At 42.8% G+C, this 27,490-nt stretch overlaps 1 protein-coding gene and 1 long non-coding RNA gene across 3 annotated transcripts in view; both read right to left on the reverse strand.

The window, feature by feature from the left end:
* Nucleotides 1-3,633: 3,633 nt before the first annotated feature.
* Nucleotides 3,634-10,295, reverse strand: LOC144828480 (uncharacterized). Its single transcript, XR_013610449.1, has 2 exons — nt 6,868-10,295; nt 3,634-6,744 (listed from the first exon to the last, which is right to left on the reverse strand). It is a non-coding gene; the product is annotated as an uncharacterized LOC144828480 (long non-coding RNA).
* Nucleotides 10,296-12,654: 2,359 nt separating this feature from the next.
* The window catches only part of SLC45A4 (solute carrier family 45 member 4), a 344,296-nt gene continuing 329,460 nt past the window's right edge, over nt 12,655-27,490 (reverse strand). For both annotated transcript variants that reach the window (XM_078686673.1, XM_078686674.1), the window contains exon 8: nt 12,655-13,250. In XM_078686673.1, the coding sequence (XP_078542799.1) occupies nt 12,888-13,250 (363 nt within the window). In that variant the 3' untranslated portion in view covers nt 12,655-12,887. The remainder of the gene's footprint in view (nt 13,251-27,490) is intronic.

Genomic DNA, 27,490 nt, shown 5'->3' on the forward strand with positions numbered 1-27,490 from the left:
TGGGGTGGCCCCACATTCTTTTATCTGTTTATGGTTTCTTTCCACATGTTTATGCTGCCTTATTTATTTTAACTGTTACCTTTTATTTGCCAGTATTTCCTCTGTTAGGGAAGCCTGCCAGTAGGAAACTTAGCTGCTGAATTCCAGTTCAGTGTTTGTTACCCCCCCCTCGGTTACTCGCAGTATGCCAGGCCTCAGCCTAGCCACTCCCTCTTGAAGACGGGCTATTTAGGGATGGAAGCTGCGCAGTTATAGCAGTTTTTTGCTCTGTAAGGTCTGCAAAACTTGCCCTTCCTGAGGCTACTTTCGGGTGACTCCTGGATCATTGCTTTATTTTCCTTCTATGTCCGCTAGAGTGCTAGGAGTTGCCTGGCTCCTGTGTATGTCGGCGGCCATCTTAGGGTGGCCCCATATTCTTTTATCTTTGTACAGTTCTTTCCACGTTTATTTTGCCTTATTTACGTTAACTGTTACCTTTTATTTGCCAGTATTTCCTCAGGTAGGGAAGCCTACCAGTAGGAATCGGAGCTGCTGGGCTCCAGTTCAGTGTTTGTTTGACCCGCCGGTTAGTCGATGTATGTCACGCCTCTGCCTAGCCACTCCCTCTTGAAGGCGGGCTATTTAGAGATGGCAGCTGCTCTGCCGCACCAAAGGCAAGCCCGTCTGCACACAGCTGACACCAGGGGCCAGGACCAAATCCCACACAGTACACAGCTATGGAACTTCTCTATCTATAAACCATAGAAAGTGGGACAGTATTCAAAAATAAAGGGAGTTTCAGAACTCAGGAATAACAGTGTGTGGCCTAAATACAAGAAACAATTAGGCCACAAACATGTAAATATCACCATTGAACGTTTTTACAGTTATTAAATGAACAAATCAGTGTCAAAGTGCTTCGATACCTAACACATAATGGGATCATAATCAGTACATAGTAAATAATGCCTGAGATAGAATGCCTGAGGTTGATGGAAGTGGAGAACCACATATCAAGCAATTCCAAGTGATCGGTGAGAATGGTGGGTTGACAGACACAGGACCAAAGCAAGATCTGGCCACGGGGAAGACAGGCTTGTGCCTGAAATGCATGTAGAAATTCTATCAACCATCAAGTGAATCAGATATGGCTACGAAAGGGATACAGAGTGTCCAAATTGTGCATTAAACCAGGGAATAATGAAAACAATGATGGGCTTCAGCCGGTGAAATATCCCCAAACTGTATCAGCTAGCCTGAATTCAGTGGCACAGTGAGCATAGGACCCAGGTCTGGGCATACCCTTTCCACTTAGGGTGACAAAGGCAAAATGAACAGATGAAACCGGTCCTAGGATGCTTGTTTCTGGTCCAGAGAGGGCCTGGCAGTTTGGGCTGGACTATTCCCACGAGGAGCTGGGTCAAGACTGATTTTTTTATGGCTGGGTCCAAACTGGGGTGGCATAATAAGCAAAAGAAAGATGGATTCAACCCAGATCTCTTGACTGAGGGCGAGTGGTTGAAAGGTTTCAGCACTCCGTCCATCATCTCGTTGTGTTTAGAAAGGACAGGACATACATAATAAAAAGTATTCTTAGGGGAACAACAGAAAATGTGATTTGGGTGATACAGCAACAAGGTGATTAAAAAACGATTGTGGATCTTCATAGTAATATTTATTTATTGATTTAGAAGTTTATAAAGCGCACGGTTACCCCCAACGGGGGTGTCCCGGCGCTGCAGACAGCGACCTAAGAGTAAAGATGGCAGCAGCTAGACAGCAAACTATTAATAAAGAAGGCAGCGACTAGGGACATGAGAACAGCCAAGTTTTCAATTTATTACGAAACAGGGATTCCGATGAAGCCAGCCTAAGCTCTAGTGGGAGGCTGTTCCAGAGTTTAGCGGTCCCTACCGTAAAGGACCTGCCTCCCATTCTGGACCGATGAAACCGAGGGGTGGCAAGCAGGCGGAGGTTGTTAGATCTGAGATTTCTAATTGAATAAACAGGTTTCAGCCTTTTTTTGCAGATAGACGGCCCGAAAAGCAAAGACCATTGCTTTAAATCGAATACGTTGAGTAACTGGCAGCCAATGCAGCTTCCTTAAGTATGGGGAAATAGAGTGGCGGTAGGGGATGTTACCAATTAGCCTAGCAGCCGCATTCTGCACAACTTGCAGCTGATGGATCTGGTATGCCGGAGCCCCAACATACAGGCTATTTGAATAATCCAGGTGAGAGGTAATCAGGGCATGGACAACCGTCCGACGTGAGTCAACAGGAAGATATGGAAAAATCTTTCTGATCATGTGAAGTTTGCCAAAACAGGCTGAAGTCACTTTATTAATATGGGTTTTACATGATAGGACGTTGTCAAATTGAAAGCCTAAATTACGAGCTGTTTGAGCTGGAGCAGGAGGGGGATTAAGCTCCGCCGGCCACCAAAGCGGAGAGAGGACTTCTGATTAAAAAACAAGACTTCCGTCTTATCCGTATTAAGCTTAAGATTGTTAGATGTCATCCAGGAGGAGATGTTAATAAGGCAGTGACGGAAATTAGCTAAACTGCCGTCAGAATGATCTCTAAAGGAAAACACAAGCTGAGTGTCATCAGCGTAAGAGATCACTCTGACCCCCCCAGTCTTCAGCCAACTTTGCCAGCGGGGTAAGGTAAATATTAAAAAATACAGGGCTAAGTGCAGAGCCCTGTGGAACACCGCAAAGCAGGGGCTTTGCTTCCGATACAAAAGGCCGAAGGAAGACTTGTTGAGATCTACCCTCAAGGAACAACCTTAACCAGGCCAGAGGGATACTCCCAATATGAAGAAGGATCAACAGATAGATGCTGTTCTTGATAAGATATGTGAGAGAAAGAAGAGTACAGCAACAATGATGCTCAAGCAGGAAGTAGATGAGAAGAACAAGCTGTGATCCACTATATTAAAGACAGCAGACTGTTGTTGAAAAGCTGGTTGTAGTAGAAGATAACTGAATGCTAGTATTGAATGTAGGGGATTGAAGTTGTTAGGTTTTGAAGGATTTCAGACAGTAATATTAGGTTGAAGATGGCTACTGTAAGGTAGTATTGAAGGGATGCTTGGTGTGAGACATGGCTATAGCAAGTTTGAAGAAAGGAGGATAGAAAACTGAAGCAGCGGTAGCTGAATATGTAAGATAAATATGAAATTGTACACGGAGTAAGTGCTTAAATAATTTGGCGGTAAAGGAGTCAGTGTCATCATTTACTTTATGAAACAATATTACAGGATCTCACATGATTAATCAAACTTTACATTCAACAATATACCTCTGCAGGCCCTATAACTGTATGTGTAATATTGTGCAATTTTTACTTCCTATGTAAATTGTGTGACTACACAATGTGAGGTAAGTACAATTCTATGCACACCTAAGGTATATGTAGGTATGGAAATATCTTTATAAATCAGCCCACTGGAAGGTAGGGAAAATGAAAAAAATAGATGGACCTCAATATCATACACTGGCAAACATTTTTCATATTAGGTGTACTGATTACTAACTGTGTATCAGATAAATTATCAAAACTCACGATAAAACAGCAATGCTGAAGACACGAGGCATCCACAATTTGTATAAAAACGTTATGGAAAAATAATTTAAAGACACAGACAAAGTTTGCATAATCAATTATTTATTTAACTGTGGAACAATGTATTGAAACACACTGTAAGTGGTGCATGGTATGTCTAAGTCCATGTATCTATTGTTGAATGATTGCACAAACAAAAAGCAAGTGCAGAATATAGTAAAACAGAATATCTTCCATGCAAATCTCCTAAACTTAAAGAGGAAGAAAAGTGTATATACAACTAAAATACGCATTATGTTATGCACGCATTCAATTTCATTCAGTTGTGAAATCATTCTTCGTAATCCCTTTTTTCTTACAAAACTTGACAATATTATGTGTTTAACACACATATTTTTACATAGCTAAACTCAGCAAGAGCTACATTTGTGCCCCAACTTAATAAGTTGATAAAAAAGTAGTTGTCGTATGGCCAGTTCACAACGGAACTAAATATTATTTTAATGAGATGCCAATGTGCATATTCTTGTTAATCGGAGGCATGTTAACAGAGTCCCTCTACTTACAAAGTATTTAGAGTACATGTGACATCTGAAACTGCATTTAACATGGCATATAGTGGCAAGATTATAGATATACCAAGAAATATGTCTCTGTGAAGTGTCATTTAAGACACATCTGACATACAACAAAACACATTAGTAAGGAAATGAATAAATTAACTCGGAGTGGTCTATGAAACATGCTACACAAGATAATGAAATTAAGCACATGAAATTAAAAACTGAAGGTGTTTTCTACAGAAAAGTAACAGTTTGGAAAAAGTGACCCTTTTAAATAACTATATGCCACTTTGAGGGTATAAGCCAAACCAAACCATGTTTATGAAATTGAAAGCATGACTAATTTTAGCAAACAAAATTTAAGAGTGAAAAAAGATTTTAGTATATGCAGAATGGATTCAGCATGTTGCAGCTTTTAAAAAGTTAAAAGCAGCCAGGCAAAAAATCCTTCAACTCTCCTTACTTGCCCTATTCATGAAATACATTGTATCCACTCAAGCCTGGCATGCCCATTTTGAAAATTTGCAAGAACTGAAGCATCAGCCATAATCTCTTGCAATATTAGAAGATAGCTAAGTATACCAGTTTCTGCATTCTATACCTCACAAGTTATCAAACAAATATGAATTCCAATGTTTATAAAAATGTTAATAAAAGTGCGAATTTTATGAAAGAAAGAACATTTGATCGTTTCACCTTTGCCACAATTGGTGTATAATTGATACTGGATAACGAAAAAAGGCATACTTCTTTGTGAATTGTCTAGTAAAAACAAGAGAAGCTCAGTGGTAGAAAAAAGATATTTGTCTATACATTACTGCCTTTAGAATAGCCTTTTAAATTACAGAGAAGGGGGAATCAACATTTGAAGTATCAATGTTATCATTACCAATGCTATTGCTTACACCCTGTGCTAACATTTTATTTTGACTGCATGAGAACACCCTCATACCTTTGCAGAATGACCCTTAAAAATACATTACAAACTTCATGTTTGCTACCTTAAGCAAAGCAACTAATGGACTACTTAAAGCCCTAATTTTAATATTAGTGAAACATGTTATTTGGTATTTCTTAAACACCATAGAATTGGCAAACAAATATCCAAATGTAAGATGTATGCATACTCACACAATTTAAATTTTAGTGCAGATTAATACAGTTGCTCTTGATTACAAAAAATCTGATTAAGAACCAAAGTATAAGTGAATCTTTACTAATGTGTATAATACAAATGTTCTCTGAAAAATATGATTGTTATTTATAATCATAGAAGTTTTAATTTCATAGATATTCTTAGGGCCACAATGTACATCCAAATTTCTTTGATTGCAGAGTACGCCATTTTTCAGACAACTTAACACAGACTTACACTGCTGTATCTGGCATCTTGGAATGAGGGCTTAATACCAGCATTTAAATGATACAAGGTACCCTAATTCTAAAGGTTTGTACTACAGGTCACAAAAAAGCTTGATGTAATCCCTGTTCATACAGGTAGCAATATGAATCGATGTGAGATCCAAGTAAACATTAAACACGATAGCCTTCAAATGTGTATCATGATACAAGATTTGCTTGCAGTAAGGTGTAACTATGTACCTTTTTTACACCTCATTGTGATAACGCCAAACTTCTTAAAGAGAGCATGCTTGCTGCATTCTAAGATGGCTACAGAATTGCCATAAATATAAGGAAGGTGACAGAAGGGAGAAATAGATGCATTTTTTATGTTTACATTACAAGTATAGAATTGTATTTGGTATGGTTTAGTTCCTCTGTACTTTTTGTCTTTTCCAACTTAACAGTGGGAAAGGTGTGTAGACATCACATCCTGATTACTACAGCACCATCTAGGGTAGATAGCCCTATACAATAGTTTACTGTGAAATTGATCTTTTATAGCACTCTGAAGAGCCAAGGCAGGACGTTGCTATAATTTCCTGGCTTCAAATTCCAATTTTGGAATCACACACGTCTCAGTCTGGATCTCACAGCTATGTAAATCCTTGCCTTCTAATATTAGACTTCGATCCTCATTTTCCATCTTCAAGAAAGCAATAAACATCAATTATTCAAGGAATTGTAGCTTTTTAGACCCACGCTGAGAGATCTTTTCTGGTAGTGTTTACGTTATTAGTGTTCCTGTTCATTCACTTCCCTGCAAGCATTGAAAGTGAAAAAAGAGGAAGGCCATTGCAGCATTATTGCAGCTCTTTCTTCTGATACATGTTAAGCTGTCTCATAATCAATGGATGATCGGGTATATTAGTCATTCACCATTTGTGATTTCCCAAAGGATGATGCTTATAATGTATCAAACATGGCTGTGAGGTCACATTATGCTTGTGAAAATGTCCTAATGTTATAGCAGTACGAAACATAGAATAGTTTTGCTTTGGCCAATGAAACACTAACCACATTTTAAGCCTTACGTACAAGAAAAAAATATTAGTGCAAAAGCATATGAAAAATGTATATATCCTCCTTTTAATAAATTAAAAATGCAAGTGAAAATTTATAAAACAAATTACAAGGACCAAAACGAAAAATGTCACTTAGTGACGTTCAACCAAAACACCTCAACAATACCATCATCTCTGAGGAACAGATGTCTTGCTTTCCCCTTAACCCTTTAACCGCGGCGGAAATAAAAGGTGGGCGTGGTTCGGACGGCCCCCGGCCGTCCTCCGCACACGCCCACCGTAACGTCGGACGGCCCCCGGCCGTCCGACGCATCCAAGGGGTTAAAAAACAAGGCAATATCTGCAGTAGTGTAATTCGAGCCTCCCGTATTTCCAATTATAAAGTGTCCAGTAAGTGGAAAGCACGATGATTAAATCAGATCAAGGAGTAATTATCCACATTCAACATGCTTAAAGAAAACACTTGTGTCCTACTTTCGAATGTATATCCTAACTTTACATCAGTACAATGAATTTTAGTAAAATGTTATTTTAAGAAGGAAATGTGGCTGCCCTTGCACTCAATGTCATAAACATATCCTCGCCATCTACTGTAAAGGTTACCTGCTTGTTTTAGTTACATATTGAGGCAAAATTGTGTCAAATTACTCACAGCATTTCTTAGCCTCCACATTTATTTTCTTAAACAAATTATTTCTTACAAAATGTATCAGTCTTAGGGATTACTGACTTTAAGTCTCTGCCGTTTCTCACCTTTAATGATACCATGTTTTTGGGTCAAGTTGCAATACCAAATATGGAGCATCAACATGACTTCTTCATAAATACAATTTAGTACTGCTGTAAGTAAAATAGTGTATGCTCTTGTCAGTGACACAATTGTTTTTGCACCTAAGAGGGAAATGAAATTAGGGGAGAACTCACTATCATGGTCCATCTCGATGTTAGGGACCTATAAAATGTGACAGAGCAAAGGAAGGTATGAACAGCAAATGAGTCTTTTAGAAACAGCCTAGGGGTTGAGTAGAAAACTATAAGGGCACTGACTCAGTGAGGAAGTATCTGTGCAGGTGGACCTCAGTAGGATTATAGTTTAAAATAAGGTGAAACCAACTGATGGCGTAGATGACAAGATGCAAAAGTGATGATCAATCTGTTTTCAAAATGAGAAAATTGAAGGGAAATGTTCTCTGGATTCAAAATGTTAGTTCACTCTGGAAAGGCTAAGTACTGTATGAACATGCATAATGCACATACCATATGCTAGTCAGTCGTAATAACCTAAATGGTAGTACAAAATAAGCCACAAATTATGAAGGTCATTTTATGGTACAGCAAAAATATGTGTGCAAATCATAAAGCCAGTGAGGATGGCATATTGCAGTTATTTATCTACTATGTTCATAAAACTTGGCTCAGCATGATACCGAACGTTTCCTGCTGACAGCTTTTTCTTCCAGCTTTGGCCTTCACACAGTGAAATGAAATGTTAAATAATTGCTAGCAGCCTCACTATGCTCATTTACGAAGAATAACACTGAAGGTATCAACTTGAAAAACTGCAGAACCTTCCAAATACCCTTATACACATCACAATGCACTCAAAAAGGACAAACTTGCACAAAAAAAGTAATAAGCAATGTTTTTGCATATTCAAGAAAAGATAATATCATTGAGCGCCAATTGTGGCTCAAAAAGGAAAAACCAAAGAGTGAGAACAGACTGCTCAAAGATAAAAAAAAGCAAACAATCTGATTTTGACAGATTGTTGTAATAAATGCTAAGACCATACGTGTATGATACAAATGATCTGAAAGGAGGACACATTTTGCAAACTATTCCTTATAAAAACTATCAGCACGATTTTCTCTGCAAAATGTTTACCCGCAGCACAGTCCAAGGAATTCACTTAATCAATTTGTTTGCAAATACCTATAGATTTTTTACAAAATCTGATCTCAACCTCTCTTCATATTTCGGCAGGTCTACGATGTGTAGCCCTATACTCTCCAACAAATATGTGTATTTGCAAAGCTCCAGCCAATCTTAAAATGTGTTCAAAGGAATCTTAAGACAATCTAGCTTTTTAAGATGTGAACATTCTCCAAAATAAACACTAACCTAGTGATTGCCTACAGCCTCGTTATGTTGCAGCCATTTGAATTACATCTCCTATAGTGGAATCAAGGATTTGCTTAAAACAAAAATAAACTGGCAACAAACATTTAAAATATTTGATAAAAGGCAAGAACATACCTCTAAAGTATGCATATTCTTCTCTCTGGCTAACCAGAAAACAGCATACACAGAAAAAAACCAGCATGTCATGTGTCAATGACAATTATCACACTTACCAGTGCATTAAAGAATCTATCAAAGGTTCAGCATATTTTGCTTCATAAAAGTAATTTTAGTCATACTAAATGGTTTAATATGTGCATATCGTATTGAAATGTCAGATTACTTAAAATACAGAATTACCAGAACTAATGCCTATTTTTTAGAAATAAAAATATACTGTTTTATATATGTATATACATCTTTCAATTTATACATTTGAATGTCTTAACAAATTCTAAGTATGTTTAATAACTTTCTGACAATAATGCCAGTTTGACCGTGAAACACAACACCGCATTTCTAATATATAAGAAGCCTTATATTATACTGTATAGTAATTTGATAAAATAGTGTTTAAGCATTTCAACAGTTTTGTTTATGTATTTTACACACTTCTTCAATAAGGCCTTAAATGCGTTCAGTAGTATCTTCAGAATGCAACATTCACAATTAATTATCCTAAATAAATATTCATGTAAATAAAACAAAAAACTTCAAGCAATGTCTTTTCTTGAAAGACCTGAAACGTCTTGTGCAATACAGTGTATTTGAAAATTATGAAAAATCAGCAGCCAAAATGTGTTATATTTGCTCCTGATGCAATTACAGGCACTGTATGTGGATTTGAACTCCTGGTCCAGGAAGAAAAACCCAACTACAAATGTCGTCAGAGCAAGTTGGAGACAACTATGAAGGTTGCTTATTACTTTCAAAAATACCAAATACATACATTCTTTTTTAAAGTATTCTACAAATTCAAGTAAATTCATACAAAAGTTCTTTTGAAGTACATGTATGCAGCTTTCACTTGAATGGTCATATTGCAGCAAGATTTTGCCTGTGCATGTGCAAGGCTGGTCAATTATTGCCATACTGGTCGTGAGTAGCAAACTGAAGGGAACAAAAAGTGGCCTCCATTAGCCTCCACAGCATGTCAGGTGCAGTTGAAACATATCAGCGGAAGGATTCATGCAATACCCAGGTAAATTACTTGCATGCAACTCTTCGGAAAATCTCCACTTACATTCTTTATTAGTTCTCTGGAGGATATCAAAGAAGTTCGCAAAATGAAGTGTTTCCACCACCTGAATGACGAGCTTTGGTACAGACGAAGGATGCAAATATTCTTTAACTAAAACCAAACTTCCTTTGTTCTTGTCGCTGAGTAAAACAAATGTTTTCCGGTCCTCAATCTAGTTTTGTACATGGTAAAACACACAGGCCAGTGAAGAGAATATATCCCAAAAACGTATGTGTGGTGTAAAGATCGCAATGAATACTTGTCAAGGATTGTTTTTTTCTTTAAGCTGTTCCAATAGTTGAACAAAGTTTATATTTATGCATGTAAGATATAACAAATATTTCTTCTGTTACAGCACCAAAAGTAAAAAAGTATTTAATGCAGAATTTAGCATTACTTTTTTAATTGAGACTGTTTCTTTTTGTCTGTTAATGGTATGTACTTTCAGACAGTATCTGTATCTGTAGTGGTGTAATTGACAGAAAAATGCCCTGTAATCCCACTGCGCTATTTTTAGGGATGATGGCATGTTGACAGAAAGTGAGGGCAATCTTATGGGTTTAAAGAAAATATACTGGGTGTGACTCTTTGGTTTATGGCAATATATTATATAAAAATATATTTAAATAAATGGGTATAAGTACATCTTACAATGTTATTTTGTACACATTCCAACTCTAATAGAGCAATGGTATAGAAACATGCTCAAATGGTAACAGACTACTAATATATTTAAATAGTGGTGCTCGTGGGTTTGACAACAATCAGAGTTTGCTATGTAATGAACAACTTAGGAGGGCTTAACAAGAGCTTAGAAGTTGAGTCCCGTACACACCTTTGTTTAAGGTCAGGGCTTGTGGCGATATAATTGTATCTGTGTTCCCAGAGTGCTGCCCTGCTAACCAGGTGTTAAATGCACTAACTCAAGAGCTTAACTAAGCCTTACTGGTATGCTCACTAATAGGATCAGGGGCCAAATTTACTTACAATTTGAAACTGAGCCTGAACTGAATTACACAATCTGTATTGGTATTTTATACAGTCTCAAATTTCAGGTATCTGTATAAGAGCAGTGAAGAGCACCTGTGATGCTAAAATTGTTATTGTTATTTTAATTTTATACCGCGCCTAATCACCTGCATGTCTCTTGTGAGAAGACTGCATAATTTATGCAAGTTGTTCTCTCATATGCTATTGCCTCTTTTCTTCGTGAACAGTAAGATTGCTATGTACATGAACAAAATTTCATATCCAATGGAAAGAAAAGAGTTAATACAACATGTACCTATAATATGTCAATATTTCGTTGTTGAGTGCTTGTGAGCAGACTGCACAAGTGGCTTACAATTTTTAGTACAAGCATATTATGCTGTTGTACAAGACTGAAGACGGAGACTATCATTTGGGACTGGGCAGGCGGCCGTTTTTGGCACAACATCTTAAAAATTAAGCCTCTCCATATGTTCTGCAGTACTGACAATTACACCAAATACCTTGATGATTTACTGTTCCATACCATGTAACACCTTCTGAGATGTTTTGTACACTTAACGACATCTGACTATCCATACTTTTGCATAATAGTAAACGTAAATGAAGGTCTAGGGCACACACAGTGCTCAAATATTGGGCTGTGATGCTAAGTTCTATTGGTTTCCAGACAACCAGAAAAAGACAAGATACATCACAAGATGCAAAATAGAAGTAAAACGTGAGAAACAGTGACCAGAATGCATGCCATCTGCCTGGACAGGTTAACATAAATTAACGACTGTATCTATGATATACACAATGATTTATTTTGAGTTTCCAAGTGAGCAAAAGCGAACAAAAAAAAAAAAGAAAATGAAATCATCTCCAAGATAGAAAGCTATGGCCTATGCATTTAGTCGGCGTGTTTTGGCTGAAATAAATCAGAATTTTCTGCCTACGCTACGTAAGTTAAGAACATAAAGCACAATTTCCTCTGGCCATTCCTGCCAAGTAACACTGAAAAGTCAAAGTTTCTACCACTCTATGAAATCAATAAAGAGTCCAAGATTTGCAGTTACCAATTCTATTTTCTAACACCTCTTCTCACTCTGTGCCGCAGGGAAACAAATGAATTATATTGGAGCTTTTTATAGCGGACCTTCTCCAAACAAGGTCCATAATAAGCAGCAAGTCAAATATATGCAAAAACATTATTTGCAAATCATGTGTGTGTGTGCATGCATGCGTGGGATTATATAACTGTGAACCATCGCTGGTTTTGCTAAAGTCTTGCATCTGTAAGGAATGTCTGCCTGCCCGATTTAAATGAGAGATGCTAATGTTGGAACACGACAAAGCGTTGCTGTGTTCCGGACAGTAGACTTATCTCATGGTTAGAAAGTTCCAATGAGTTTGTCTACATGTGCAGTTGTAGCTAATTCAAGCTGAAATCCAAACTAGCTCTTTTGAAAAGTATACAGCATTTCACCCAGACTGTGAAAAGTCAAAACTCTAATGTAGATATTCGGCAGTATGACAGTGGTAAACATACCAAGTAATATCACCACCAAAATAGTTATCTTTGCGGAATGTGAAAAAATATTTTCACTTTGCTTACCAGGTAATTTCTGTACCTAATGTTTTGTTACCCCATCTGAATGACATGCAGAATGATCAAGGGTGTCTGTTCAATTACAGAAGCTTTGCATGGAACCCAAATGTATTTTGTTGGTTTTGATAAGAAAATGAACAAAGAGTTCAGAAATTACAGCATAGTCAAAGAGTTTACACAAAATTCAATTATTATATTTTTGAATAGCTTCTCAATATGACCATAGAACTAACTGAGCCCCGTTGATAATGCAGCAAAGAGAAAGCACCATGTTTTCAGTAATTTAAGCGACAATATTTCCAAAGGTTCAGACATTCTTCTATTCCCACCCTAAAGCATGTTGCCTCCTCCCCTTTAATGCACCCTAATGTGTTTGGAATGTGAGTGGATCAGGATAAGAACATTTCAGACTGTGGACTCGCTTTCTGCATCAGGCAGGGCTAGCGCTTTTTGAGGAATCCTTAATACCGTCGGTCTCTCAGGGCTTGCACTGCTGGCAATGGCTGTCTCTGGAGTGCCTTGATCTTTTGGTTCTTCCTTTGAATCTTCTCCAGTTTCTGGGTAAATTACCAGGAACAAGGCTGTCAAAAACCCCAGGAATGATCCCACAGATGCCACCAATGGAATGACTCGAACAGTTCCAACGAGGTCTACCACTCCTCCAAGGGCTGATGCCACCAGAATCTGAGAAATGTAAACCTGGCAGGAAAGGATTGCGCAGTCGATTCCAAATCCTCGCTTAGAACTTCCAGGGCTGTGATGAATGTACTATAAAAAAGAGAAATGTGCCATGATTAAACAAGAGAACTGTGCATCCAATTCTAAACATTGAGAAAGAGTTTAGCAACTATTTGCATTTATATCTAATTTCTGCTTGCTGACAACCTTTACACTACTATGAGCCAATAATTCAGATTTTGTATTGAAACGGAGGCCGTATTCTCTAGTTAAAGGGCCTGATTTAGGGCCTGGTGGATAAATATTTCATCACAAACACGATGGATATCCAATCCACCTAACTACAAATGTATTATATCCAAATGCACTTGTAATAAATAAGGCGGCGGCAATATCCATTATGTCTGTGACTGAGTACCTTCCACCCAGACTCTAACTGGCACATGCATCAATATTGCAATTTGCGATTCCTTAATTGCGAAAAATAAGGAATCGCAATTAAGGAATTGCAAACTGCAATGCATCAAGAAATTGCTGAAAAAATAGCGATTTCTGAAAATTCCTTAATTGCGATTCTCTAATTGAGAATCGCAATTAAGGAATACCTCCCCATCCATTCCTATGGGCCTAGAGGCCCATAGGAATGAATGGAAAGACATTCCTAACTTGCAATTCACCATTAGAAATTCGCAAATTAAGAATGCAATTTCAAAGGTGCAGGGGTGTCCACAGGACACCCTGTTGCACCCCTGAAGTCTGCTTAGAAGTACATTTTGCACACTCACATGCCCCAAGGGCATGTGTGTGTGTAAAATGGAACTTTGAAAAATGCACTTTAGTGCATTTTTCAAAGTTTTCGCAAATTACCATGAAGGTCAACTTCATGGTAATTTGCTCCTCTTATTTGCGAATTCGCAAATTTTAAAAGTTTGATGCATTGCATTTAAGGAATCTCAATTTGAGATTCCTTAAATGCAATCGCAGTTTAAGAAATCGCAATTTTGCGATTTCTTAAATTGCGAAAATAACAAAAATGATAATGCATCTCAAAAACGGGAATTGCATTCGCAAACGGCCGAATATTGCGATTCGCACCATTGGCGAATGCAATTTCCTTTGATGCATGTGCCCATAAATCCAACCAAGTCTCTTCACTGCTATTTCTTTTAACCTAAATTTTTAAGCAAAATTTGAATTATCGGTCCGAAATTGGAGGCTGGTAAGTTAAGGTAGGAAATTGTTGGTGGGTTTTATTTGCCTTTTCCCAACCCAAATATTCTCAGTCCTTGGCTTGTATAGCTTTTCTGAAGGACATTTTATTAGTTCAAAACTAGTCCACGCCCACTTACACATGGTTGCAGAGCTGCTAACTGTTCAAAAGCAGCCTCCATTTACCTGAACCTTGTAGTCAAGTCAAACCACTTTATTCGATTAGTTAAAATCATAAAAGTATGCTATACATATACAAAAACGTTAGAAATTTTGTTAAAAATATATTATACAAGCTAAAAATATAGTACAATTCATTTAAAAATCATTCTCAGACTTTTCTTGAATTTAAAGCCACTGATTGGTATACGTTGTCAAATATAATTAACATGATTGGATTTCTTGTGCGGCTTTCTGTCTAAGCCTCCTTTTTCTAACAGACGCTGCAAGAAAGCTGGCGACACAAAACATAGTTATCGGGGAATCCAACAGTTGTAAAAACAATAGAGCAGGTTTACACTGGATAAAATTCGTCTTTTTCAGTAATGGGAGGATAAACCTTTTCCTGGCATCATGGTACAAAGGACAAAAGATCATAAAGTGCATCGTGTCTTGGGGGGAGAAATCATCACATTTGCATGGTGCAGCTTCCACAGGTCTACACCAGCCTTCTACCTCCCAAAATACAATATGTATTTGGTTGAACCGGAATTTTGTCAATAGCCATCTATGAAAAGAATTAGTCACTGTAGACAAGTAAGGTGACATCGCTAATGACAAAGTAACCAGAACATGGCCCCTAACAGAAGGTTTACATAGTTCTACTGTTTCCCGCTCTGCCTCTTAGCTTAATGAAATTAATTTTTACCCACTCTAGGTCAGCCTTGCATAGGGATTCTGGGTTGAAGAAAATCTCAGGTCGCCCCATATACACAGCTAACATTTTAATATACGACAGCCACTGGATTACCTTCATATTATCAAGGTTGATACAGTCCTTTAAAATCTTGTGGTTTAGCGAAAGGTTTGAATTCAGCCAAATCTTGATCCATAGCAGGATGGGGGCTATTTTAATTATATCTGCTATGTAACCTATCCCCAATTCAAGATGGACAGAATGGGTAGCTGTAGATTGCGGAAGGCCTAGGAGGGACCGTAAAAATGTATTTTCTTCTGTTTGAATGAGGTCGGGTTTGGTAAACCCCCATATTGCTGCCCCATACCTTGCAATAGATATGGTCTTGGCTTTATAGATGGCCAAGATCGCCTCATATGGTTTCCCTCCCAGCCTTTTAGCAAAACCTAGCACTGCAGCTGAGGAACTTCTCACCGCATTTACCTTTATTGAGAGCTGTGGGGACCAAGTACCCCTATCATCGAAAACTACTCCCAAATAAATACCTTTACTCTGGTGATTTCCTCACTGCCACAGTAAAAGGACTTGACTTTATTTTTTGAGGCACCCAATGACATAACATGAGATTTGCCATTGTTTACCACCAGATCTAGGCTTTTCATAAAATCCCCGAAAGAATCCAGCAATCTTTGTAGGCCCAACGGAGTCCTTGCTAATAAGACAGCGTCGTCCGTGTATAAGAGCACCGAAACCGGTGTACCTCCCATGCGTGGGATGTCGGGCGTCGCAGTTAACAGATTTACCTCCAGCGAGTTTACATACAGCGTAAACAGCATGGGGGCCAAGATACATACCTGACGCACCCCTCTACTGGACTTAAAACTTGACGTGCATTTCCCCTCATTCGTCATCCTAATTGAGGCATTTAAGTCTTTATGCAACTCTGCCAAAAAATACACAAGGGGCCGATCAAGGCCCATCTCCAGGAGCATTGTCCATAGCCTTGACCTATTGACTAGATCAAAGTCCGTGGACAAGTCCATGAAGCCCAGAAAAATAGAGCCCCTAGCCGCCTTCGTGTATTTAGCTATAATTAGGTGAAGATTCAGACATTGGTTCTCCGTGCTCCTCCCTGCTCTAAAGCCATACTGTGCATCGGACAGTATGTTATTGTCCGAAGCCCACCCTGTTATCCTTGTAGAATAACCTTCCCCAAGATTTTAATGGAGGAGTCCAGCAAGGAAATAGGCCTATAGCATCTAGGGTCTCCCCTTTGACCCTTCTTAAACACTGGGATTATTGTTGATCGAGACCAAGATTTAGGGAATCCTGCACAAGCCGAGGTGTTAAAGACATTAGTCAAGATATTAGCCCAGTACAACGAATTTGCCTTGAACATGTCTGAGGGTACCCCATCTGGGCCTGGTGCCTTTCGTCCTGCTGTGCCCTCAATTGCTTTAACAACTTCCGCCAAGTGAAACCTTACTGGCATAACAGGAGATTCTGAGGCTGGGACCACAAAAGTATCTAACTCTAGATGACTTCCATAAATTTGTTCAAAGTGGCTCAACCAGTCCTCCTCCGCTATATTTAATTCTAAAACATTATTTTGAGTACTGGCTAACAAGGGAGTGTTTATTATAGACCAGAATTTTGCACTATCTTTTAGGATTGCTTTATCCATAAGCTCAACCCACGCGTCATGTTTAATTTCGTTTTTCCTTTCTTGTACTGCTCTTTTGTACTCTCTTCTAAGCTGGGCAACCAGAGCTTTGTTCCTTGGTTGCTCCCGAAGAGTTTTTTTGAGGAGATTATAGGATTTAGTGCATTTATGATCAAACCAGCCCTTTACCGGTTTATTTTTAGCTGGTCGACTTTTAGACGTAAGTTCTTTAGCCACTTGGGAGCAAATAGCTTCATAAGAGGTTATTACTTCCTCCCCATTTGAGAGGGGATCTCCACAGATCTTTAGATCCTGAGCGGCCTTAATGGAGATTATATTGAAGAACTCTTCTGGCACAACCTTAGTCCAATTTAACCTCCTCCCCTGATCTTTGGCTTTAACCTCCACTACAGCCTGTGGGGGGACAGTTTTATTTAAAAGAAAAAAACCGTTTACTAGCTCAATGACCACTGGATTGTGATCACTAAAACAAGAAGGTATAGCATTATATGATATTACATATTTTAAAAGTCCTAAAGAAAGAAATATGTAGTCGATTATTGTTTCACAATCCCTGCCTATATACGTGGGAACACGAGTATTTTTATCAAAAAACCCTGCTTCAAACAAATCGCTATTAGACAGGAGATTCTCCAGGGCTTCCCCCTTACAAGTATGCTCAAAATGCTGCGGGGATGTAAAGTCTGGCCCATCATTATCAGTTAATAAACAATTCTGACTACATAAGTGCACGTTAAAATCGCCAAACAAAATGTATTGGCAAAAAGTGGTTTGCTTTTCCTTATAAGTGCTTAGAAAATCTGACAGCCACACCAAGTGTTCATTTGGGGATTCCCCATTCTGCGAATTATAGCAGTTCACTAAAATTAGTTTTGTGTTGTTAGTGAGCTTTATTTCCAGGATAAGGAAATTGTGGGAGGCGCAGTTTACCCTTTTGACTTTCCCCCTTACATTTACAGATACCAGTAGCACAAGTCCCCCTCTACCTCTCCCAGCTGACTATCTTAGTGCAGGAACAGAATGCGAGGTGAAGCCGTCCATCCAAAAGTCACAGTTCTTATCCCATGTCTCTTGGAGAGCCACAATATCATGTTGTTTAACAAAATGTAACCAATTACTATCCTCTTGCTTGGAACGCAAACCAGCAACGTTCCAACTTAACATTTTAACCGTTTCTCCCACAACATTGCACGTAGATACGGGGTTACAGTGGATAACGAGAGGAGTCAAAGTATGGTGATCATGGACCGAGGGAACCAGGGTTTGAGGAGACTCTTCCCCCGGACCTCATCATCCTCCCGTCAATCGCACAACTCTAAACAAGACAGTACGTCAAATCTGTTATGTGTTGCAATATTAGGCCCATAGTTAAAAAAGTTATCTCCACCGGGACCCTACTTGCTATCCTGATTCAAGCTTGCGAATCTATAAAAAGTTAATCTATAAAAGTTTTAGTTGCTTGTTCTCCTGAGGCACAGTCGGGAGCAGGGACATTCTGAGATTTTAACCTGTGTAATAACTTGTGTTTTATAACTTCTGTTTTAAACGGACCTAAAGATTGATTTCCCCGCACAGCGGTAGAACGCTGACGCGGGCGGGTGGTTCCTGAAGCCCGGACGTCATTGGCCAGTTCCAAAAGGCACGCCCACTGACACAAGCCACGCCCCCATCTGTACAAAACGCGCGCTGACTGCGAGCGCGGCGCTTTTAGTTGTTTGTTCTCCTGAGGCACAGCCGGGAGCAGGGACATTCTGAGATTTTAACCTCGTCAGGGTGACCGCCCTGACGAGTTCAGAAGCGGTCGCTCCCTCTGCCCTGCTGCCTTGCTCCTGTTCGGTATCGTTGCATTGAGCTGCATTGTTGTCTGTTTTGCCTACTACTCTGAATAACGCTGCAGCGCGAGGGGTACTACACCTTATTGGGACATTTTAAAAGCCTCTGGGGGACTGCTGACACGGCGCTCATAGTTGCACACATAGGAAAGCTTTGGGGGCATTGTATTTACGGCGCTTGATATTTTAACGCTAATTTAAATAGCGCGATCCTACTGCAAGCGTAGTCAGTCACCTGAGCCCCAGCCTACCTCCAGTTGCGTTTTTCCCTAGGCTGCCGCCATCTTACACTTGTTGTTGTTGGTGCCTCAGAGCCCGGCCCCCACAGCCCGCCCCGCCTCCCTGCTGACCCTCCCTCCCACGAACTATATTGCCTGCTCTGACCCCGTTCGCGCTGTGACCGCCCTGACGAGTTCAGAATCGGTCGCTCCCTCTGCCCTGCTGCCTTGCTCCTGTTCGGTATCGTTGCATTGAGCTGCATTGTTGTCTGTTTTGCCTACTACTCTGAATAACGCTGCAGCGCGAGGGGTACTACACCTTATTGGGACATTTTAAAAGCCTCTGGGGGACTGCTGACACGGCGCTCATAGTTGCACACATAGGAAAGCTTTGGGGGTATTGTATTTACGGCGCTTGATATTTTAACGCTAATTTAAATAGCGCGATCCTACTGCAAGCGTAGTCAGTCACCTGAGCCCCAGCCTACCTCCAGTTGCGTTTTTCCCTAGGCTGCCGCCATCTTACGCTTGTTGTTGTTGTTGTTGGTGCCTCAGAGCCCGACCCCCACAGCCCGCCCCGCCTCCCTGCTGACCCTCCCTCGCCCCTCCCCCTCCTCCATCCATATATGACAGATGCATTCTCGCGCAGCGTTCACGCGCAGCGGTCGCGCCCCAGTTGCGCCGAAGGTGCGCCAGAGGTAAGCCCGTCTACGCCTGGACCGCGCCCAGCGCCAAACCCCCTGGCCCCCGTCCCACCCACCCCACCCTCATCACTTACGCCGCCCCTACCCTCCTAGCCCTTAACCCCGGCCGACTCCCCAACTGCGCCAGGCCGCACCTGGACACACCCATGGACCCTTCACATGCAACTCCTGCAAGTTTGACGGCACCAAGACCAACTCCTCATCCACTAACACCAAACTGAGACCTGACACCAACCACCTAAAATGCATCCTGCTCAACACCCGCTCGGTCCACAGACACGCCATCGACCTCTGGAATCTACTAGACACCATCTCTACGGACGTCGCCTTCCTAACCGAAACATGGATGAACGCCTCCTCAGCCCCAGACATCACCATTGCCATCCCGAAAGGCTACAAGATCATCCGAAAAGACCGCTACAAGCAAACAGGAGGAGGCATCGCTATCGTCCACAAGAATTCCATCCGCATCTCAACCAGCTCAGACGTCAACCTCGCTAGCACCGAACACCTTCACTTCCAGATCCACACCGACCCCAAGACCACACTCAGAGGCACCCTCCTCTACAGGCCACCAGGTCCCCGTGCACAATTCAGTGAAGACATCACTGACTTTATCACCCCACACACCCTTCCCTCCGAGGACTACATTCTATTGGGATACCTCAATTTTCACCTGGAAAAAAGCAACGACAGCAACACCACCGCCCTTCTGGACAATCTCGCCAACCTTGGACTCAAACAACTTGTTAATACCCCCACTCACCGCGCAGGTCACACACTCGACCCTATCTTCACCTCCAGCAAACATATCTCCTTCAGTCACACCACAGCTCTCCATTGGACGGACCACAGCTGCGTTCACTTTATCTACAATAAGACCACAACCCACAACCATCCTCAACGTACTCTGCGAAGAAACTGGAACAAAATCACCATCGACCAGATCTCCGCATCGCTTCTTCAAAACCCCTCTGCCCACTCTTCGAACCCCAACCAAGCAGCCATTAACCTCACTCAATGGCTAACCAACAGCGCCGACAACCTAGCACCCCTGAAAAAACGTCAAATCAAACTAGGCAACAAAAACGGCCCCTGGTTCAACGATGATCTTAAGAAATCCAAGAAACTCTGTCGCTCCCTTGAGAAGGCCTGGAAAAAAGACCCAAACACCAGCACCAGGGACGCCTTCAAAAACGCCACCCGCATACACCACCAACTGATCCGGACTGCCAAGAAAGCCGCATTCAAAGACCGACTAGACAACAACGCCCACAACAGCAAGGAATTATTCAACATCGTCAAAGAGTTTACCAACCCCACTGCCAACTCCAACGACATCACTCCCTCTCAAACCCTTTGCGACTCCCTAGCTTCGTTCTTCCTTGACAAAATCGCAGACATCCACAACAGCTTCGACAACCAACCCGGAGACCAACCCACTCAACCTTCTGCCGTACCTTCACCCCCCTTGAACATCCTTAATGAATGGAACCCAATCTCCACTGAGGACACCATCCGCCTCCGAGACGTCATCAACTGCTCCCTCAACTCCGCCACCTTCCCGGAAAGCTGGACACACGCCGAACTCAGCGCCCTTCTGAAAAAACCCACAGCTGACCCCACCGAACTCAAAAACTACCGCCCCATCTCGCTCCTTCCATTCCCGACCAAAGTCATCGAGAAGCTGTCAACAACCAACTCGCCGCCTTCCTCGAAACCAACAAATCCCTCGACTCCTCACAGTCCGGCTTCCGAGCCAAACACAGCACTGAGACCGCACTCATCACAGCAACAGACGACATTCGAACTCTACTGGACAATGGAGACACAGTCGCCCTCATCCTCCTCGACCTCTCCGCAGCCTTCGACACAGTCTGTCACAGCACCCTGATACAACGCCTCAGAAACATCGGAATCCAGGGAAAAGCACTGGAATGGATCACCTCGTTCCTTGCCGGAAGAACCCAGAGAGTCCGCCTCCCACCATTCAAGTCAGAGGCCACTGAAGTCATTTGCGGCGTGCCACAAGGATCCTCACTCAGTCCCACCCTCTTCAACGTATACATGAGCCCCCTCGCGGCCATCGCACGCCAACACAACCTCAACATCATCTCCTACGCTGATGACACTCAACTTATCCTCTCACTCACCAAAGACCCTAACACCGCCAAAACCAACCTACATGAAGGAATGAAAGAAGTAGCCGAGTGGATGAAGCACAGCCGTCTGAAACTGAATTCCGACAAAACAGAAGTCCTTATCTTAGGTACCTCCCCCTCTGCCTGGGACGACTCTTGGTGGCCAGAGTCCCTTGGAAAAGCACCCATCCCGACAGACCACGCACGGAACCTGGGCGTCATTCTGGACTCCTCACTCTCGATGACCAGACAAGTCAACGCCATTTCTTCATCTTGCTTCAACATTCTTCGCATGCTCAAAAAAACTTTTCGCTGGATCCCCACCGAAACTAAAAAAACGGTCACCCACGCACTGGTTACAAGCCGCCTGGACTACGGAAACACCCTATACGCCGGTACCACCGCAAAACTTCAGAAAAAACTCCAACGCATCCAGAACGCATCAGCCAGACTCATACTAGACATCCCGCGTAACGACCACATTTCTGATCACCTGAAAAACCTCCACTGGCTCCCCGTCAATAAGAGGATAACATTCCGCCTCCTAACCCACGCACACAAAGCACTTTACGAACTTGGACCCGAATGCCTCAACACACGACTTTCCTTCTACACACCCTCCCGCCAGCTACGCTCCTCCAACCAAGCCCTTGCTGCTGTATCTCGCATCAACAAAACCACCATGGGAGGAAGATCCTTCTCCTACCTGGCGGCTAAAACCTGGAACTCACTTCCCATTCACCTTCGCCTCACTCAGAACCACCTAGCATTCAGAAAGCAACTTAAAACCTGGATATTCGACAAGTAATCCCCCACCCTTCTCCAAGCGCCTTGAGACCCTCTGGGTATGTAGCGCGCTATATAAATTAATTGAATTGAATTGAATTGAACCTGTGTAATAACTTGTGTTTTATAACTTCTGTTTTAAACGGACCTAAAGATTGATTTCCCCGCACAGCGGTAGAACGCTGACGCGGGCGGGTGGTTCCTGAAGCCCGGACGTCATTGGTCGGTTCCAAAAGGCACGCCCACTGACACAAGCCACGCCCCCATCTGTACAAAACACGCGCTGACTGCGAGCGCGGCGCTTTTAGTTGTTTGTTCTCCTGAGGCACAGCCGGGAGCAGGGACATTCTGAGATTTTAACCTGTGTAATAACTTGTGTTTTATAACTTCTGTTTTAAACGGACCTAAAGATTGATTTCCCCGCACAGCGGTAGAACGCTGACGCGGGCGGGTGGTTCCTGAAGCCCGGACGTCATTGGCCGGTTCCAAAAGGCACGCCCACTGACACAAGCCACGCCCCCATCTGTACAAAACGCGCGCTGACTGCGAGCGCGGCGCTTTTAGTTGTTTGTTCTCCTGAGGCACAGCCGGGAGCAGGGACATTCTGAGATTTTAACCTGTGTAATAACTTGTGTTTTATAACTTCTGTTTTAAACGGACCTAAAGATTGATTTCCCCGCACAGCGGTAGAACGCTGACGCGGGCGGGTGGTTCCTGAAGCCCGGACGTCATTGGCCGGTTCCAAAAGGCACGCCCACTGACACAAGCCACGCCCCCATCTGTACAAAACGCGCGCTGACTGCGAGCGCGGCGCTTTTAGTTGTTCGTTCTCCTGAGGCACAGCCGGGAGCAGGGACATTCTGAGATTTTAACCTGTGTAATAACTTGTGTTTTATAACTTCTGTTTTAAACGGACCTAAAGATTGATTTCCCCGCACAGCGGTAGAACGCTGACGCGGGAGGGTGGTTCCTGAAGCCCGGACGTCATTGGCCGGTTCCAAAAGGCACGCCCACTGACAAAAGCCATGCCCCCATCTGTACAAAACGCGCGCTGACTGCGAGCGCGGCGCTTTTAGTTGTTCGTTCTCCTGAGGCACAGCCGGGAGCAGGGACATTCTGAGATTTTAACCTGTGTAATAACTTGTGTTTTATAACTTCTGTTTTAAACGGACCTAAAGATTGATTTCCCCGCACAGCGGTAGAACGCTGACGCGGACGGGTGGTTCCTGAAGCCCGGACGTCATTGGCCGGTTCTAAAAGGCACGTCCATTGACACAAGCCACGCCCCCATCTGTACAAAACGCGCGCTGACTGCGAGCGCGGCGCTTTTAGTTATTTGTTCTCCTGAGGCACAGCCGGGAGCAGGGACATTCTGAGATTTTAACCTGTGTAATAACTTGTGTTTTATAACTTCTGTTTTAAACGGACCTAAAGATTGATTTCCCCGCACAGCGGTAGAACGCTGACGCGGGCGGGTGGTTCCTGAAGCCCGGACGTCATTGGCCGGTTCCAAAAGGCACGCCCACTGACACAAGCCACGCCCCCCTTTTCTCACCTATCCCACTTCCATAAAGGATGTGTCAATGCCGGAAGCGCAGCGGACGAGCGCAGCGGGCGAGACGATTGCGCGCCGAAGGCGCGCTTAAGGCAAGCTCGTCTGCGCTCGTCCGCGCCAAGGTAGTGTCATGGGCCACCTACGCTGCCGGTTTTGATCTTTCATATCAGGAGCTACTCCCTGTCGGGCCACCTTACTCTAGAGAGGAGCTCATCCAAATAGGTAAGCAGCATGCAGATAAAGGAATACTTTCCTTAGTACCTACGTCACATCCTCGAGCTGATGTATTATGTGACGCTTTTCTGAATTGCGGGCTACTAAACGTTAGGTCCCTGCCTAAATACTGTACGGAGATCCAATTGTTAATGGAATCTCACGAATTAGATATCCTGTTCATGACAGAAACTTGGACTCGTTCTGACTGCCTGGTCGACCCTGGTTTTGCCTGCCCATCCGGGTTTAAATTTCTCCATTCCCCTAGGCCTACTGGAAAAGGCGGTGGTGTGGGAGTGATCTTCAGAGCCTCTTGCAGCATTAAGGTCCTCACCTTAGACCCTACTTTGGGCACTGAGATGTTGGGGCTTTCAATCCAGACCCACTCTGGGACTACTGTCACAGGGCTAGTTTGCTATCGCCCACCTGGGTCGTTTAGCCTTCAACAGCAACAAGCGCTAATCACTACCCTGACCAATATCGCTCTATCTCACCAGAAGCTACTTATACTCCGTGATTTTAATCTTTGGCGTAATGGCACACTTAATATAGCTTTTGAGAACCTTCTCCTAGCCTGTGATAGTCTTGGTCTCTCCCAACTGGTCTCTAAGGCCACCCACAAAGCTGGCCACCTCTTGGATCTGGTCTTTGCGGCACCAGATCTGGTGGTAATGGGGGATACCCTGCCGATGGACTGGACAGATCACTCATTAGTCAAATTATTTTTTCTTAAGAAGACGGGCTCCTACAAAGCCCCTGTCCTGACTAGGGAAATTACATGCAGAGACTGGAAGGCTCTCTCACGCTTACACCCTTCTGGTGAATTGTTCCATTTGGATTCGCTCTTCGAGGTGAACAAAAGTACTGATGACAACTATAACTTTCTTTTCACCAGTATCTCATCGGTTATTGACGCCCTTGCTCCTCTAAAAATTCGGACCTGTAGGGGTAAAGACTCTGCCCCATGGTTTAACGACGATCTAAAAACTTTAAAACTGGGATGTAAACAAGCAGAGAGAAGGTGGAGACGCGACTATAATAAAATCTCAAAAGAAATGTGGAAAACTAAGATCCTGGCTATTAAAAATCTCATTAAAAAATCTAAAGCTGACTATTACTCCTCTCTAATCTGTTACACTACCAATAACTCTAGGAGTATTTTTAACATCCTAAAAAGCGTCACCAATCCGGAGTCTTGCAAGAATGCGATTGTCCCGTCCCAAGACCTTTGTGACAATCTGGCCACATTCTTTAAAGAGAAAATAGAACTGATCCTTAAAGACTTGGACACCCCTCTTGACATTGACACCCCTTCTGTCCTAAGACCTGTCCCTTCGGTGGACCGATTACCTGATTCGGTTTTGGCTCCGGAAAATTCATTATGCAGGTTTCTGCCGCTCACATTTGAAAACTTTTCCAAGGTAGCTAGAGGGATTGTTTCCGGGTCTCCTCTGGACCCGATGCCTCCCAAAATTTGGAAGGAATTTGAAGATGAACTCTTCCCCCCACTCTTTCTAATCTGTAATCAATCCCTGGTGACTGGCACCGTCCCAGCTCACTGGAAACGGGCGTTAGTCTCCCCCTTGCTAAAAAAACCCTCCTTGGACCCTGACTGTTCCAAAAACTATCGGCCCATCTCACTGCTGCCGTTCCCTGCCAAGATAGTTGAAAGGGTGGTCAGTAACACTCTTTCCACCCACCTGGAACAGCATCTACTACTTGACGGGGACCAATTCGGTTTTCGGCCTGCTCACGGAACTGAAACAGCCCTCATCACCGCTATGGACGAAATTCAAAGGCGCGCAGACAGAAGACAGGCATCGTTTCTGATCCTGCTCGATATGTCTGCCGCCTTTGATACGGTGAATCATAAGATCTTACTGAGGCGGCTGTATGAGGCAGGAGTGAGAGACACGGCACTGCAATGGTTTCACTCTTTTCTGCAGGACAGGCAGCAGGCAGTATCTATGCCTCCTTTTCAATCATCTTTTTCCCCGGTACTGCACGGTGTTCCTCAGGGCTCCGCTATCAGCTCAATACTTTTTAATGTTTACCTCAGGCCGCTAATTTCACTTATTAAAGGCTTTGGCATTAGAACTGTCAATTATGCCGATGACACGCAGATGATCCTCTCCTTGGAAGGAGAGGATTCTATCTCTGTGGAGGTCTTACATAATTGTTTACGGTGGCTGAAGGATAATTCACTGCAGTTTAATGTCGGGAAAACCGAGGTGCTCCTGGCACGAGGATCCCTCGACCGTTCCCTAACAACTTCTGGCCCCCGGAATCAGGCTCCAACGTACGGCCTGCGGACTCTGTCCGCAACCTTGGGGTCATGTTGAACCATAGGCTCAGCATGGAGACCCATGTGCAAAAAACATCGGCTTGCTGCCTTGCCATCCTTCGTTCACTAAGGAAGGTTCTGCCCCTCTTACCCACCCATGCGCGTGCCCAAGTGGTTAGATGCACCATCCTGAGCAGGTTGGACTATTGCAACGCCCTCCTGCTTGGGTCCCCTGAGTTTCTGCTGGACAGGCTCCAAAGGGTCCAATCTGCGGCTGCGAAACTGGCCTTGGGGCTGCCGAGAAGATCTCATGGACCATCTGCTTTGGCAAAACTACACTGGCTTCATCTTAGACAGAGGATTCAATTTAAGGCCCTCTGTATAGTTTTTAGGGCCCTCCATGGTTGCGGCCCAGCCCCTCTAAAATCTAAGTTTGTATGGTATGCCCCTACCAGACAACTTCGTTCATCTGACGCTAAACTGGTAGTTGTTCCAAGATTTAGGAAGGTCAGAGCCGGAGGTAGATCCTTCGAGGTGGCTGCCGCCAGACTATGGAACACTCTCCCCACCGAGATTAGGCATATTAATGAACTCCTGCAGTTTAGAAGAAAGGTGAAAACTTGGCTTTTCCCTGGTTAGCCTACTCCATCTGTCCCTGCTTCTCGCTCCCCTCTGTTTTCTGTTAGCGCCAGGATGCCTGCAATGGTGACAGCTGCGCTTTATAAATTCTTAAAATAAATAAATAAATAAATAAGAAAATAAGATACTGACCTGTAACTGCAGTTATCCGGTATTAGTATTTTTCAGAGTCACATGCAACCCACCCTCCTACCCGGAGAGACTCCCCT

Source organism: Lissotriton helveticus, chromosome 4_1, assembly GCF_964261635.1.
Source record: "Lissotriton helveticus chromosome 4_1, aLisHel1.1, whole genome shotgun sequence".
Lineage (NCBI taxonomy): Eukaryota > Metazoa > Chordata > Amphibia > Caudata > Salamandridae > Lissotriton > Lissotriton helveticus.